Source organism: Pogona vitticeps, chromosome 6, assembly GCF_051106095.1.
Source record: "Pogona vitticeps strain Pit_001003342236 chromosome 6, PviZW2.1, whole genome shotgun sequence".
NCBI lineage: Eukaryota > Metazoa > Chordata > Lepidosauria > Squamata > Agamidae > Pogona > Pogona vitticeps.
Window position 1 is genome coordinate 74,559,140 of NC_135788.1, and position 17,447 is coordinate 74,576,586.

The following is a 17,447-nucleotide window of genomic DNA, read 5'->3' on the forward strand; positions in this document are numbered from 1 at the left end:
CTCATTGTCTTTCTTTAAAATAGTATGGATGATTTTGACCTTCGTTTCCAGTGACAACCTTTGCTAATTCTCAATTCTTTTCTTTCAAATGGTGAGGGGGCATCCTGAGAAAACATGCAGGCAATATGTATGTCAAGCATTTCATTAAGCCCAAAACAGCCCTTTAAAATATTTTGGCACAGAGGAACTCGAGCCATATCCAAGCTTCTTTGTGGTTCTGCATTCCCCCAGCATCCATAGTACATATCATGTACTTATCTTCTGGGGTCTTCTACTACTGAGCAATTCTACGTGAGGGAAGTTGCTCTTGGAACTTTTGTATAGAGTACATATACCAAAATCTCAATTCTTCAAAAAGTCCTCTGGTTTATGAATGTGGGATATCATGCTTCTGTATCCATGACTTAGAATACTAAGAAATGGCTTGATGTCACTACACAATATTTTGCCCATGTTGCCAGCAGGAAAAAGGATGCCAGACTTTACAGAGCAAAGAGCAGCCTGAATCCTGATGACACTCATGTCAGATGTCAAATTGGTCTATAGCATTCCCAATTGTGCTAACTACTATTCACACAGTCACTAAGCAAGGGAAAATCCCAGGCCCTGACTCCTTTTTTCATCACTTAACCACTTTTCACTCAAACACATGCAATTATCAGGGCTGTTTTTCAACAGTAAATTCATTGGGGATTGATAATCCAATACCTTCTGGGTCCACAGACATGTTCTCGAAAACACACGGTTAATCTAAAAGACTAATTTCCTCTAGGCATTTAGATTACTTTTTGGCTTCAACCAATTGAAGTATGTACAGTATTTACTTGTGCTCCAAATTGTGAGCAATTGACAGAGTAGAGTTTAGGCCAACCTAGTCTGAAGGAAATGCTGTTCACAGCTTTTTGGTTGACAAAAATTATTTGTATTATTAGAAATAATAATACTTAATAATACCTCATACCTAAGGACCATTTAATTTAAGAACACTTGTATAATCCCACCTTATTATTTGAAAAGTAACACTTTATTTGTGTGTGTGTGTGTGTAAATAACTCCCTTAATAAACTTGTTACACTCATCTTATCTCTAGTGATGATGTCAGTCCAAAGTCTATGCTGTAGGAATCATGTCAGTTGGTTTCTAAAAGGAACAATGTGTTGATTAGTGATGGTAGTTGCCAAAAGTTTCATAGCTGGGAGAGCCCCGTGGCAGGGAATTCCATGAATCAAAGTCTCCAGATCTCGATAATAGAAACACAGGTGGCAAACTAACATTTTTTTTTCATATTTAGTAACAGTAGTGAGATTGCTTGCATGGATTATGTAGGATTTTGCACAAATAGTCTCTCAACCAATTACTGACAAGTGTATTAGAATCCATTTTTGAGTCTCTTGGTAAACTTGTTATACTTAATAAAAGTTTGTTGTTTAAAATGGCCAGAAAAACTCTTTACAGCATACTGAAGGAAAGAATGGGACCTTAAACAATGAAAAAACTTATAGAGCTGCTACATCAATTTCAATGCAGTCATGTGTGCAACCATAATTTTTTTTATAGAAAGGCACAGTGGATCTTAGCTCACTGATTAACCAGATAGACAATATACAGTAGATTTATGAATGAACTGGGATATCTGGGAAAATATGCTGATTAATAGTTTTTCTTCATGCTATATGCATTTTTCTTTTTTAGCAGGTTAAAATAGCATAAACATGTTCGAGTAGCAGTTTTAAATATCCACTAAACTATGTTAAATGTAAAAACTTTTAGTACCTCAAATCACTCTTCATACGGCTGTTATCTGGCTTTTTCCCCCCTGAGGACTACTGTTCAGAAACACAACAGGTGCTTGAATAAGAAATGATGGCAACACATAGGTGGCGATAACCCAAACAGGAAATCTAATTCTCCCCATCCCTGCTATGATACTGAGGGGAAAAAATCATCCACCCTGTCTGAGATGTATATAATTAACAATTATGTGCTGTCATGTAATTCCAACATATGGCTACCCTTGCCAGGGTTTTTCTAGGCATAAAGTACCCGGAAGCAATTTACCAGTTCGTCTTCTTATGGGTGAGCTCTGGGATTGTGTAGCCTGCCCAGGCCAGCTGTTTTTCCCAGGAGGCACAGCAGGGAATCAGATTCCCAGCCTCTGGCTCCACAGCCATGTACTCCAATTCACTGAGCTACCAGGCAGTAAGTACAGTAATAGGGATGGCACGAATATTTCTGGCAAAATTTTCTATCAAGATCTTAGCCTAGTCAGTCCCCCCCCCAAAAAAAAGGATTGCTGTGGGAAAGAGAAAACACTCGCCCTGTAATTTGTGCTTTCCACACATTCTTAATTTAAAGAAAAACATTTATTTCACTACAAGCAATATATTTAACATCACATGAAACTATGCCCCCAAAATTGTGGGAAGCAGAGTGACATTTAATTATAGCATTCACCGCACCAAACAAGCCAGATTCAGGTACACAGAGCACACACACAACTTTCAGAAGTTCACATTGCCATGTTACAAAATATAATCCACGATAAAGAATCTAAAGGTATTGGATTTTCCGGCTCTGTGTGTGTGTGTGTGTGTGTGTGTGCGCGCGCGCATGCATGCACCTGTGCATGTGTGTGCGTCCGTGTGTACAGAAACAGAAAAGGATTGTAAAGAAGTTTTAAATCTTTTTAGATGTTATCTCAGTTATGATCAAAGGAAATCTTCGTAATGATTATGCCGTCACTTTTATTGTAACTGAAACTCTGTTGCTACATTAATAAAGCAAAATAAATCAGACAAGACCTCAACGATCGTTTACGATTTGTCCTGGGTTTAAAGGAATCCTAGCCAGAGAAAACCTGTACAAAATAGCTGCTTTTTTCATGTTATGAGCATTTATAAATTACTAAATGAGACTACCATCAGTGAAATAAGAATCCTAAGAAATCAGCAGCTCAGATATTGTACAAATGCTACAGTCTTTATTGTGGATTATATTTTACAAGATAGAATATAGTTTCTATTCTAACATTCCTTCAACAAGCTAAAGATGGAATACTTACTTTCCCCCTCTGTACCTCACCCTTTTACATTCATGACAGTGCTGTTAGAGAAATCGTGACTGACAATATATATATTTTTTGTTCACCACGCATTTTTGTTCACCACGCATACACACATCAGTGATACACGGACACACACAGACACACACACACACACACACCACAAAATGGTTCCTAGAGCAGTGATAAGCCAGTTTCATGTGCAACAGAAACACTGGACTTATTTGTGCATTCAAAAGGATGAACTCCATTGTCTCCCGAAGGGGAAAGTGCTCTGCACAAACTCAGATATATTCTATATTTTTCCCCTCTAAGAGGCAAAGGCACTCTACAAACAATGAAATAAACATAAATAAATTTTGAAAACTGCCAAGCAACCCTGAACATAAATCTTTAATAACACTCAAGCATCTGGAAATGGGAATTGGACTGTAATATAAATTTATGATTTTTCTTTGATACAAATTTCCTCTGAGTTTGAATATTTGGGGTAAGCCATAATTGTTGAATGTACATTTTGCCATGCAGAAAATCAAAGGGACAGCAACAGTGCCCTGTAATAATTTTGGTCATAACAGCTTAAAGCAAAGTCTCCATTATCACATGTATTCCTTGGTCTAACCAGAGTTTTGTTCTCACTGCAGTGGTAACTACGTTATTGGGCTGTCGAATATCCAAATCCAGACAGGGTGCCACAAGGACTCTTATTTGCACAAGGAAAATGTGTGACTAAATCAGACTGTCAGTTTCAGCTAGAGCAGAGTAGAATTAAGTCAATGAGAGTTACAGTGTATAGATGTTGACTTACTAAGTCCCTGTTTATTCGATCAGTCTACTCTCGGGAATAACAATTGGAATTATCCCTAAATATTAAAGAGAGAAATTCTAGTTAAGCCTTATCCCTGACATCTGGTTTCTATATAGAAAACTAGTCCGTATGACACAGCATTCAAAAAACCTCTGTCTGCAGTTTGAAATGATGCTGTCAGTACATAAGAAAAAGTAGCTCAGTTTCCTGAAAGACACTCCTGAAGATTCCCATTCTATGTGGGCAGCACTGAGTCCTGGAGAGATATGCATCTATCCAGATCATGAATTATGAATCAACATTTCACTGTACAAAATAGAGTACATCTGATAATCTAGCAATGGGAATTTAGATCAAACCTTGTAACATTAAGGATATGGTCCAAGGCACAGGTACTTCAGTGAAAGTTACGTATATAAACATGCTCCTCAATAATGTAATTACAATCAGGCTGTTACAATATCTAAATTGTAATTACTATTTTCATAATTCCAGCTTCACGTGTGGCATCAATAGCTTGTCCTAATTACTATATGGCCATTTCAACAAGGAAAGCTGTCACAGGACAAGATTATGTAATTTCCTCTCAAATGGCCATTTTTATTTGGCCTTCTTTTCTAGGTACAATATAATCCAAAAAGATTAGTTGACCCCAGAATGTTCCAAAGATACCTACTCTGTAATTTCCATCTCATTTCCATTTAGTTATGAAATAATGGAATTTGAAAATGTAAAGTGGATTGAGACTTCAGAAAATAATTAAGAATGCTTTACTAGAGAAGCAAAAAATATAGTTTTCTTAATCATCATTAGTCTCTAGAATCAACAGAGGAAATATCACTATTGGCAATATGATGACGTATAATGTATTTTGTTCTTATTAATAACACCTTGTAAAAATTTCTCAGAATGTTTGCTAACGAGCAGTGTTTATTTACTTTCTTCAAGTTAAGATTTGTTTTGTCTGGTGATGGCCATTAACTTAGGTGGGCTAAAGAAAACCTTGAGAAAATTAAGTGAGTTGGGTTGATTCGTGAAGACGTTGTATATGATTGTTAAATGAAACTGCCATGTTATCTCTAGAACATCACTGCGTACCAGATGCTAGGACTGACTGAGAGCTATCAAAAGCATCTGGTTGGCTGCTCTTAGAGAAAGCCATATTGTAAGAGTCTTGGCCTGTTCTAGGCAGGAACTACACATTTCAGATAGCCTACAGTAAGTTTTACTATGGGTTATCTGAAAAAAGGTGTGACATTTCTTTCACATGTCCTGATTTAATGTGAATCCTTGCATTAAGACAGGCTATGGAACAGTCTCCAGCCCCCACACATTGGTGAGCACTGGGAAGTTTCTGGATGCTATGAAAACCACCAGGGTTGGGGCAGCCTCACCTGCTTGCCATTGAGGGGGAAAGGAGCTACAGGAGTTGCCTCCCTGACAAAAACACCCTCACCAGCCAGCTGTAAAGCCTCCATGACACTGGATGGGCAGTGATGCTGTCTTGTATGAGAGGAAACTTCAATGGTTCCAATTTTTGCCACATTACAAGCCCTGACCCTAGAGCTGTCAAAAGCCACCCAGCACTATCCGTCTGGAACAGGAGCCCCAGTGCAGTTTAAAAATAGCAGCAATGCATACTTTTCAAAACTGCATCAGGGCATTGTGTGAAATGACCAAAGTCACATGAAGTGAGTTCAGTCCTTTCTGAAAATGTAGTTGTGGCCCCAGCAAAGCACAAATAATTACCTATATACCATTTTTGTTACAGCTTTAGAAGTATTTGGGTAGCGTATGTTGTTGATGATAAATTTGCAAAAATATCAGGGATGCCACAAGACACAATATTACTACAATTTGCCTGTTGCCTTTGCTTCAATCTTCAGGTAAATTAAGTCTTCTGCTGTTAGCCATTACTATTGCAGTTTCTGTGATTGCAAAAGTTCATTTGCTAACATTGTGATGTGCTTCCAAGCAAACTGGATATGGGTGGACTCCACGGTGCGGGCACAAATAGCGAAACGCAGCACAAATTTTCCTCTCATGTCACATGGAACAAGATGAATCTTCCTTGCACTGTTTATGCTTTTAAGAAGTGCTTCATTGAGTTCATTACTGCCCTAGAACGAGAAACATGCAAGCAGAGCTGTTAAGATAATACATGCATTTGTATTAGAACCTACTGTAGAACCTCTGCTAGCAAGCGTTTCAGTGAATGAAGGTGTAGATAATCCAGTGAACAAAAATGTGGTTAATCTACACAATGGGCAAGGATGGCTATACACTGTTAAATATACTAGGTATCATCATATACTGTGTATTTATGCAAGAGGTTCAAGTCCCTTTTCTTTAAAAGGAATACTGGGTTCTGTTGACAGCATTATTACATTTTCAAAATATAGAAAATAACCACAACAAAAGTTTGTCAACATGTTTTCTAGCTTGTACAATTGTATATGAATGCAATTAAGCCTGGATTTTAAATTTTGGGCATAACTACATGTTGGAGGGAAATTGTGTGGAATTTGCAGTGACTACTGTCACTGTGCATGATGCAAACTCTACTGTGATTTAAACATTGAGTCAATGTTCACTTTTCAAACTGTATTAGGACTTCCATTCCAACTGGCCAGTGCTGAGAGGCTTCAAGCTACTGACAACACTGGGACTGGAAACCAGAGTCCTTGCCCGTTCAACATGCAGCAGAAATGAAGCTACTGGAGCTGCCCCTTTGGCAACAACAGTGTTGCTGCCTGGCCAGTTTGTGGAGGGCTCCTGGCTACCTCAGCACTGGCCAGCTGGCAGTATTGTTCTTGCTCTCGCTGGGGTGGAGAGCAAACCCCCGCAGCTCCATTTTCACCAAGAGTCAAGCAAGCAAGGTATTTCCACTGCTGCCCTGACCTCCTAGCACTCGCTGGCTGGCAACACAGGATGTGTGTTGTAAGTAGGCTCATGGCTGTTTGCAAAGAACCTGCAGTTAAAAGCTTTATTGTGGATTATGGCAGATGGGCCGTTCTTGACTTTGTGGTGCATCTGTTTTTCTCCCATGCTGCCATTACCACCCCCCCAAACACACACATACACAATTATTTTGTCCAGTCATTTATTCCTATGAGTCAAATGTCAATATGCACTGTGACATATGTATCTGTTCACTGACGCAGGATAGTAGGCAAATCAAAGGCTCTGAAGGAACTGATGATTTGCTTGGAACATTGCTACTGAAAAACAACTAATTTCAATGCTACTCCCATCTGAGGTAGGATAGCCTCAAAATAAGTCAGTTGTTGTTTGCATTGAAAGGACTTGAGGACTATTAGCAGAGCACACTGGCTAAGGACCCCCCCCCTCCAGCTAGGTTGCTGCTGATGAAAATGCTGAATTGGGTTTTCCTTGTTTGGTAAATAAATAAAAAACATGAATGAATGTTTCCGTAAGAAAGGGTTTCCTCCCCTCATCTTTCTATAGATTAGTGACAGCTGTTAGCTACTGCTCTGAGTGTAGTGGAAGAGCATTTCTGATGAACTAAAGCACAGCAACACAAGAACTGTCATATTGGATCTGACCACTGGCCCAGTACTCTTTGTTTCCTCCCAGAGGAAAGTTCTTCCTAACCTAAAGGGCTGATTGGTTTATACTGCTTTGTAGACATTGGCTTGTATCCTGTTGGGAATCTTAACAAAATTAGACCTAATAGGATTTATAAAACCCTTGACCCACCAATTCAGCAACTGAGACTTCCAGTTAGGTTTAGTCCATTGTATTCACGTATCTTAACGACAAATGCACTGTCATCAGATTGGGTGGTTTATTAGAGTAGAACAAGTTACAAAGGACATAGGATAGCCCCCAAAATGGCCTGTCAAATCCCTCCTAATCTAACTTTAAGTTTCAAGTATCTAAGTTTCAATGCCATGACACTATTATTTTCCCCATGCCACCCAAGTGCCAGCAAATGCACATACAGGGGTGGGGAAATGTACCGTACCATAGGATCCTTCCTAGAAATTAGGAAGAAGGAAAATGCACATAGAAGTGGTACTACAGCTTTTGGCATCAGCCCTTTATTAATTGTGCTGTTCCACATTTGCAATCTACATAATTTATTATGTGGAGGATTTTATTTCTTTTTTAAGATTTAACTGTATCTATTTTTAAGTAATAAAAAATCTCTTTTCCTTGAAATTAGATGGAAAACCTAAAAGGGAAGAGGACCTGGATGATGCCAGAAAGAGAAATGGCAGCTTTGCTTGGTAATGAAGAGCAGTCAAAGGTTAATTTTCTCAATTTCTTTGCTTTTTGTAAACTATTTTCACCTTGCTTAATCACCTCTCTTAAATCTTTGCATATCACTTCAGGCATCTGTTCAAGCAAGCGGTAAGGTAATGATAGCCTAATATCACACAATATAATCTCTCCAAATGTCAAAGCCAGCAATGTGGAGGGTTAATGTGGTTAAGGGTTAATTTTTGTCCTCCTTGTCAGATGATCAGTATTAAGAAAGCTGATGATTTTTTTATGGGAGTTGAAAGAATGGTATTAAAACTAGCAGATTCAACCACTGTCTGCTATTTATTTCCCAAAGCAAGATGATAATTTTTGAGGCTTACATGGGTGTTTAACTCACTGTTTGGTCTGCTGCATGGAGGGAGTGGTTCACTCCTAAAAATGGTGATCAGACAATGTCTTTGCTGGGGAGAACCAGGTTGCCCCAGAGCAGTCCTATCCACACATTTCTGAGCCCCTGTCAGAGGCTTCTATTCTGGGGTTATAGGTAGGATCAGTCTATTTTGATCCATTTCTAGTGCATGTAATCACTGGATATGGACCAAAATTATCCTCTCTCAAATTTGCCAATATTGTGAAGTGGCTTAATTAGGCAGCCATTTCATGATGTTGGCACATTAATCACTTATTTAGCTCTGTGGAGGGCAGCAAATTTTCACTGCATCATTAAAAAAAAGAAAATAAAATTCCTCCTGAAACTTTTATGTGCTTTCATTTAAATGTCTGGTTGAGAACCTGGCCAATTTGGTTGCAGTGAACATTCATTCCCCATATAAACATATAAAAAACTATTTTGACTACCTTTGCCCTTCCATGGAGACAAGGGAGTGATTAATTTGCTAATATCTTTAACAACATTGGGAAAAGGTACAGACCAAATACGGTCATTTGAGGTCTATATGCCATTTGGATGTGAGGATAACTCCAGATGGCATACCGAACCCCCTAGTGATCCTATTTAGCCCAATCCAGTGTCAATAAGTCACTTCACAATATTGGCAAATTAAAGGAAGCTCACTTTTGGTCCCTTTCTAGCAATCACACACAGAGGAAACGGACCAAAATGAAGTGATCCTGTCCAAACCAAAAAAAGCAGAAGCTCCTAACAGAGGCTCAGGAAGGTGCAGGTAGGACCGCCCCAGAACCAGGCTGGTTTGCTTTACCAAAGGCATCATCTGATCACTGTCTTTGAAGCAAACCATCCCATCCCTGCAGTGGACCAACAGAAGGCTAAATGCCCATGCAGTCAGCCTCTTAGTTCTTGTCACTAGGATTAATTTCATGTGATTATTAGATGCTACAAATGCTCAAAATGTTGCTAACACATTTCACCTTAAAAAGGTTATGTAATGTATGATTAAACTGCAAAGATCAGTTAAGGAGAAACAAGCAAAATAAACTTCATTGTAGGAATGCCATCTAAGGGTTTGACTATATTGACAAATAATTCAGGAAATATTTCAGGATTGAGATGGTCTGGATTTGTATTATTTTCTCTTGAATATATGATATAAAAGTCAGCATGAATCAGACCAAAGTTTGTGCCCTCTAATTTTTATTTATTTATTTATTTATTTATTTATTTATTTATTTATTTATTTATTTATTTATTTATTTATTTATTTATTTATTTATTTATTTATTATTCTGCCAGAGCTTCCACTTTCTTGGAATGAAATGCATTTTCTTCACTTCAGATGGTGTTATTGCTCAAGCCAATGTGGAGGGGTTTGTAGCCATTCTATCTGAAGCCATTAGAGACAGCTATAGCAGTGAAAGAGGCAGGGCAGTGGAGAAACTGGCTGCTGTTTGAATCCTCTCCTTCCCACACCAGGTGCCTGGGCTTGCTTTGATCTGCTTTCATGTTCCCTCATCTTCCTTTTCTATTTAGTTTCTTTATCTGCAGTATTTCTTTTTTCTCCTTTTAAAGACTTGTTAATCTTGTGGTAGGGCAGGTAAGTGACCAAAAGGGGGCAGTGAGGATTTAGCAGACAGAGGCGGAGGAAGTTTTAAGGTATCTCTGTTGTAACTGTGTCTCTTGTGAATCTGGACAATCAGAAAGTGGTCTCCTTTCTCTGTCATATGAACTGATCTGGGAAAACCTGACTCCATTGGTGTGAGTTCACAATGCATCCATTCACATTTTTCCTGCTTTGTAGTCACATCCAGATAGGAAAGTTACTGAGTGCACTTCTATACTTGCTATATAGCTGGGATAGACCATTGGAGGAGATCTGACCTAAGAAGGGAAGGGAAGTCATTCCTGAGAGTTATTCATATACATCACTGAGGGAACAAAACAGATCAACAAGAAGGGAACACTTTCTGCCTACACCAGTGCAGCCCCTCGTAGGCACCTGATTCATAGTTCCAGAACCAGGCCAACTTTCCTGAAGTATAGCAACCACGATTCTGAGCTGAATTTTGAGATTTCTGTTCCACCAACACCTGCAAGTTATTTCAAGGGAAGCAAAAAGGATTTTGAAAAGCCTAGCAAAGTTTTCAATTATGCTGTTGGGGAAAGAAAAAGTAAGGTAAGAATAAGTCTAGGGCAGGAGTGGGGGAGGAAAGGGAAGAAAGTTCTAGCCACATGGAAAGTATCCCAAACCCTCTAAATATTGGATTAATGACCAAATACCAATATGAATTCATTGAACTGAGTTATCTTTACATTCTGCTAACACATCAATATATATTTTTGTTGTCGGACAACTAGATACTAGGAAATATTTATAATCAAGCATCAGTTTTTAAAAAGTCAGACTTTCCCATAATTTAGTATCAAATATTGGCCATAATAAAAGGTTGTAAAGTACAACAAATAATATGTGAATTGAAAATAACTGCTTACCTTTAGTCGGAAGCAAACCAGTCCTAGTATGACATCAGCACAGATTTCAAATCTGTCATCCTGAAGCACTAGGTCCTTAAACTCATGTGCTAACTTGACATGCTAAAAGTACAAAGAGAAGCTGTGTAATATATGGAATCAAAGTTCACCCAAAAAACATAAACAAATTGCTGGAAGAAAAGACTACCTGCTGCCTTGAAGTCTTATTGCCATCCTGTGCTAACATCAATGTAGCAGTTGTAGAAGGGGTAGCTGTGTTAGTCTTTAAGGTGCCGCCACATTTTTATCAATGTAGCAGCAGCTCATCTAACAGACAAATAGCTAATGTGGTGGTCTAGAACAGTGGTTCTTAACGTGGGCAATAATGCCCCCCAGGGGGCGATTTCATTTTTCAGGGGGGCGGTGGAACGAAAAAGGGCGGTGTGGGGGCGCTGGAGCAGAAGGGGGCGGTAGGGGGGTGCTGGAGCAAGCCAAACCTGTGAAGATGGCTGCAGCCTTTTTACAGTGTGCATGAATATGTTTTCCTCCAATCTTAATTTAGTTTCAGACTTTTTGTCTTGAAATTTTTAGTTCCTGCATTTGTTTTTATGCCCTTTTTATATTTCTTTTTGCGTCCTAAAATTCACTTGCAAATAAATCAGTAAATGTTACTTCATTTTCTTGGAATTTAATTTTGTTTTCAGGGGTCATTGGATTTAAGTGTCTTAAATGAATAAATGAATAAATGAATAAATGAATAAATGAATAAATGAATAAATAAATAAATAAATAAATAAATAAATAAATAAATAAATAAATAAATAAATAAATAAATAAATAAATCATCACTGTGGGGAGGGGGGCAATGATAACTTCCTCAGTGGCTCAAGGGGGCGTTTCTTTCAAAAAGGTTAAGAACCACTGGTCTAGAACCACAAGGCTCACCTACATATATTTTCTTGCCTACATATGAACCTACATAAGTTTTTTTGCTCACAAAAATTGTTATTAGTCACTTGCTCACATTTTCTGGTAACGGTAAAGTGTGGTACATCAACACCTTCACATGCAAAAAGAATTAATTCCTTTTTATGTTCACTTGAAAGTGATTTTTGCTCTATATGTTCAACCAGGCAACTGACTAGCAATATATCCTCTCTCCGTTCTTATTCCATAAAAGAATCCTAAAATTCTGTTTCCATTCTGACAGGAAAAATACACTCACATATCATTTGATCTCAATAATTCCCAAACATTGTGATCCTTTGAGTATTAAAAATACTGTTTTATTTAAAAGGTTGGATAATTAGTTTTAGGTTGCTGAGCTAGAGACTAGGTGTTGATCATGAAAGCAATGTCACTGGTGGATCTTCTTGTTCAGGCATTTTGCAGTCTTGGATTATGTTCACACACCATGCTTTCAAGCTAAACTGATGGGGAGCCATGTTCATGAACCATGAGATTGACTGGACGCCTCTTTCCATGTTTAGACAAATGTGCTCCTTCTGGCAGTACTTACAAGCAAGAAATTCATTATAATACTCTACAGAAAATGCCACATGGCCTTTAGGCTTGGGGTATGCCATGATAATCGAGAGGCTTACATTTAATATATGACTTTGGTTAAAAAAGTGAATGCCTCCATCCACATTAGCCTGTCATTAAGACCATCTTCTTCAGTGAAGGCCCTGCATGACTCCTAAAGTGAGATGTAGTGCCCTATGGGGCATTTTCAGGATGAGGAACAATGTTCACTGTGTTTGCAAGTAGGTATATTGATGTGTGCATGTATGAGTGCGTATTACCCAGTGTTATTACCCAATGAAAAGCATCCAGGCAATCAGGGGCACAAATGCTAGAAATTACTTTAACAGTTTGAGTATGTGTCCCCAGTGTACATTTCTGGCACACGTCCCCTATGTGCTTTCCTGGAACCAGTTTATTCTACAAGGAAAGCAGCTCTGATAGTCTCCATATCAAAGAAAGAATAAATAATTTACAATTTGTCAGAAAACTGTGTATGCTAAGAAAAATAGCTATAGATACTGTTGCTTTCAATCTGTTTTACAGAACACCTTAGCATTCACTGCAAGAAGATTAATAATGGCCAGCTCACTGCTCTCAGGACAGCTTGCCCACCAGGACAGATCGTCTCTTTTAAAAAATGTAGGACATCCTCAAAGACAATTTCTAGGGGTCCACAAAAGTGAGGATCACTTAAAAGCTTTTGTAACATATTTTGCAGCTTATTTATTGCACATTTAAGAGGCACTAGACACCCTCTGAGTTTATGTTGGCTATGTGATACATTAGAGATATTGGAAAAATTTAAGGAGAGGAAACCTCCACTCATACTTTGACCAGCATGGCTGTAATCCTATAGCCAGTCATGAAAAGAGTGGTTTTACATAAGATGATGTCTATGTTCAAGTGATCTGATTGGAAATTGGCAAGAACTGAATGTAAACAGAGAAAATGGGCATGGTTCCATGGCAGACAGATCAAAGTAGAGAGGATTCCAAGAACTTAGAAGCTTTGAAGACAACCATTTGAGGCATCAAGGGTCACGTGATATTAATATCAAAACGCATGGAAGGTATGAAATAAACTGTATTATACCATAACACAGTAAATATATTATGCATATTTAACATGGTTGTTAGTATATATCCAGTAGGATAAATCTTGAAGCTCAGTTCTAAGACAGTATGACAACATTGTTCCATGACCAGAATGCTACTGTTGATTTGGGTGTGCATAAATTAAGTAGAGCTTACGTCATAGTGGTGAATTGCTTAAGTCCCAGCAGCAGGTTGCTGCTAATTAATGAAATGCCAGTCATATTTCTGTTACATAACTGGGTGCACAACCTGGAAGCCACTGTTAAGACTTAAAAGCAATTTCACTTACACATGTATAAATCATCAATAGGATTTTGGCCAGCAGTTAATTTCACTTTTTTCCCAATAACTTATTTTTGCTCTTGAAATTAATTTACTTGGAAAATCCCACATCACTGCTTAAAACCTCTAATTGCCAGTGCTAAGTATTTCTGTTCCAATTACTGTTGTCCTACATTTAAAACTTCAAAAAAAAAAAAAAAACAGATGCAATGCTTGAATTTTCTTCTAAAGAAATTGTAGTAGCTGTTCTAGTTTTAATTGTAATTATTTATAATGGCTTGTAGTCGTTTAAAATTGTAATGAGCAGTAATTAATAAAGCCACTGGAGGGCACTAAGGTCTTTGGGTTTTTCAGTGTTGTAAAGACTTAGGTGATGCCGTATCTATAACAAGACATTTTATAGCTCAATCTTGTTCATACTGATTTAAAGAAAAATTAGTTCCTCACATGTTTATTACAGTGGTGCCTCGCATTACGACGTTAATTCGTTCCAGCGAAATTGCTATAGAACGAAAATGTCGTAATGCGAAATTTAAAAGCCCATAGAAACGCATTAAAACCCGATTAATGCATTCCTAGGGGCTTGAAACTCACCGTCCAGCGAAGATCCTCCATAGCGTGGCCATTTTCGCTGCCTGTGCAGCAAGGAATCCATCCCAGAAAAGAGCGGGGAGCCATGTTTTTTTACCTGGTGGCCATTTTGAAACCGCCGATCAGCTGGCCCGAAATCGTCGCTTTGCAATGATCGGTTCCCGAAGCAGGGAAACAATCATCGCAAAGTGAAATTCCCCCATAGGAAACATCATTTTGCGATTGCAAAACCTTCAACCTAAAGCGATTTCATCATAAAACAGAGCGCTCGTAATGCAAGGCACCACTGTACTTCCAAGTAAGTATATACATTGAAAAATTGCATTTTAAAAACTAATTACAACGATTATTTTCTGAAAATCAAATCTTACTACAAAAGTGCTTGTTGTGTGAGACACTTTACATGCTATAATCAACCTTTAATCTCTACAATAGAATAAGGATGTAATCAGATGGCTGGAAAATTGTATGTCCACAAAGGGTCACTTCAGCAGAAGTGTTCTCTCTTAAAATGACCCCTTCCACCTGCCAGGGAACTGCTCTGGCTGGGTCCCAAGTAGTAGCCCTACAGATGGACTAAAAAGATTCACCTTGGTCACATATCATGATCAGGCTGGTATGCAGTGCCAACAGTGGTCCAAAATGTGACTGATTTCTCCATGTTCAAGTTCAAGTTTATTGTATTAGCTAAAAGCCATCACAATTGTTTAAAATACATATAATCAGACTCTAACACAACTACCCTCCCAAGGTTTTTGTTATACTGCTGCTGTTGCAAAGAAAGATTTTTAGAGGCCACAAAAAGATTTTGTGCAGGGGGGTAATTGGCTATGTTAGAGAAATGTTTTTAAATGAATGTAGACACCATTTTCTATCTATGAATAAAATGCCTCATGTCCATAGTGCAATACTTGCCTGTTTGGCATAATTCAGGATATTTCCCCAAAAGATAAACACTCACTTGAGAAAATAGTATTAAGTAAATGTTTAAACATTTAGGGTGAAAGCCCTATTTGCATCAGCAGTCAGTAAAATCACACATGCTTTTCCTGTTTCCAAACCCAACTCACCCTATAAACTGAGCCTAATGTGTCAGTGATGTATATATAACCATAAGATATAATATACATAAAACCAAAAGCCCATAATCTTTATACAGAAGAATTTGGAGGGGTAAAGAAAGACTAGAAAATGGGTTGATAAACATTAGGTTCATTCTTGGGTGATTTACATCATATATTCTTTCCTATGTGCATGGGATATGCTGTCAAGTTAATTCTGACCTATGATGACTCTAGCAGAGTTCCTGATGTATGTGAGCTTTTTAAGGGGTGGTTTTGCCAGGGCCACCTCCCTATAAGTGTTCATGGCTGAATGCGGAGTTAGTGAATCGTGTTTCCCTGAAAATAAGACAGGATCTTATATTAACTTTTTGCTCCAAAAAACACATTAGGGCTTATTTTCAGGGGATGTTCTCTTTTTTTCATGTACAACATTCTAAATTTATTCAAATACAGTCATGTCATCTTCTTCTGGTTACTGCACAACGGTGGAGAGTGGGGTTTCACTTAACTGGGGCTTATTTTGGGGGTAGGGCTTATATTACGAGCATCCTGAAAAATCATACTAGGGCTTATTTTCAGGTTAGGTCTTATTTTAGGGGAAACAGGGTAATTGCAGGTCTCCTTCCAACACTTTGTCTACTACATTACACTGGTTCCAACTTGTAGGGATGAGGCGAGATGGAGATGCAGTAGCAGATACCATGAATGCATGCAAATACATGCAATTTTCATAGTAGAACAGTCTTCTACATAATGTGCACTGCCTTGAGGCAACTGGACTCATACTAGTGGGCAATAAATGTAACAAACAAATAAGTAAGACAAAGTAGGGGATATTTGTATCCCAACTTCCAATAATGCTTCTTGAAAGACTACTTAGAGATAACTAAATCAGAAACTAAAGAAGAAGAAAAAGAACAATGAAGCCTTAGTCCCAAAGTAGAGTTTATCCAAGGATGTTTACCCTATTACAAAGCAAACACTATGGGATAAACAATCTTTATTCAAATATGAGCCTTCCACACCAAGGTTTTATTGTGCTTCAACTACCTTAAATCCTACCTTCAGTTCAGAATGAAGAAATTATGGCAGCATGATCAAAATATGGACTAGAAATAAAGAGAGTAAAAACTACAAATCCTCTCTACCTTTGCCTTCTGTTGCAGGAAATATCAAGTGGAAGAATTAACTACCAAAGGAAAATACTAATACTGTAATGGAAGCAGCTGTGATCAGTTTTTTCGTGAGCTTCCAGTGAACCACTCAGCAATGCAATATATGTCCATAATGCAGAAGGAAAGCCCAGAAAGCTCAATGGAATGTTGTCATTTTCCTTTTCTAGTCTGTCAAAAAACAACAGGTAAGTAGCATCACAAAAAGAACTCTCAAGAAATAACTTCCATCTTTCCACTTAAGAAAGCAGAAAGCTGTCTTGTAGAATCTTCTCCCTCCCCGTCTTTCAGGTCAACATTCTAAGAATAGAAGACATGGGCTGAAATTCTATCGCAGCAGGGAACTACACCCAGACAGTCTGCATTGTGTGCCTATGCAACCGATTGAGTGACTAGTTACACAACTACATCTGAAGAACAGTTTGCTAGATAGGGTTCCTCCTTGTTGTGAATTTTGCAACCACTTGTGCAACTTTGAGTTATGCAGGCATAGCTACGCAACATGATTTTGGTCATAACCATCCACATCAATAGATTCATATTAAAAAGTATGTAAGTTAGAGAAAGGGGGGGGGGAGCTCTTTCTGGGTACCATTCTACTACAGATACAGAAATTTCCCACAATATTCAGGAAAGTGTGGGTATTAGTTTGTGAACTGATTTAAAAGGTTTGAATTAAATATGCTCTCACAAAGGGCAGTCAAATGTCTCTTTCATCTCATTGTGCTCCC

General features: G+C 38.2%; 2 protein-coding genes across 4 annotated transcripts in view; one reads left to right on the forward strand and one right to left on the reverse strand.

Annotated features, from left to right (window-relative positions):
- The window catches only part of IKZF1 (IKAROS family zinc finger 1), a 133,574-nt gene extending 116,756 nt beyond the window's left edge, over nt 1-16,818 (forward strand). Inside the window, exons 9-10 of the mRNA XM_078377601.1 lie at nt 8,059-8,142; nt 16,711-16,818. Coding sequence (XP_078233727.1) covers nt 8,059-8,126 — 68 coding nt within the window. The 3' untranslated portion in view covers nt 8,127-8,142; nt 16,711-16,818. The remainder of the gene's footprint in view (nt 1-8,058; nt 8,143-16,710) is intronic.
- Nucleotides 2,325-17,447, reverse strand: part of DDC (dopa decarboxylase) — a 76,522-nt gene continuing 61,399 nt past the window's right edge. For all 3 annotated transcript variants that reach the window (XM_073003887.2, XM_078377605.1, XM_078377604.1), the window contains exons 13-14: nt 11,008-11,109; nt 2,325-5,989 (exon numbers count right to left, since the gene is read on the reverse strand). In XM_073003887.2, the coding sequence (XP_072859988.2) occupies nt 5,786-5,989; nt 11,008-11,109 (306 nt within the window). In that variant the 3' untranslated portion in view covers nt 2,325-5,785. The remainder of the gene's footprint in view (nt 5,990-11,007; nt 11,110-17,447) is intronic.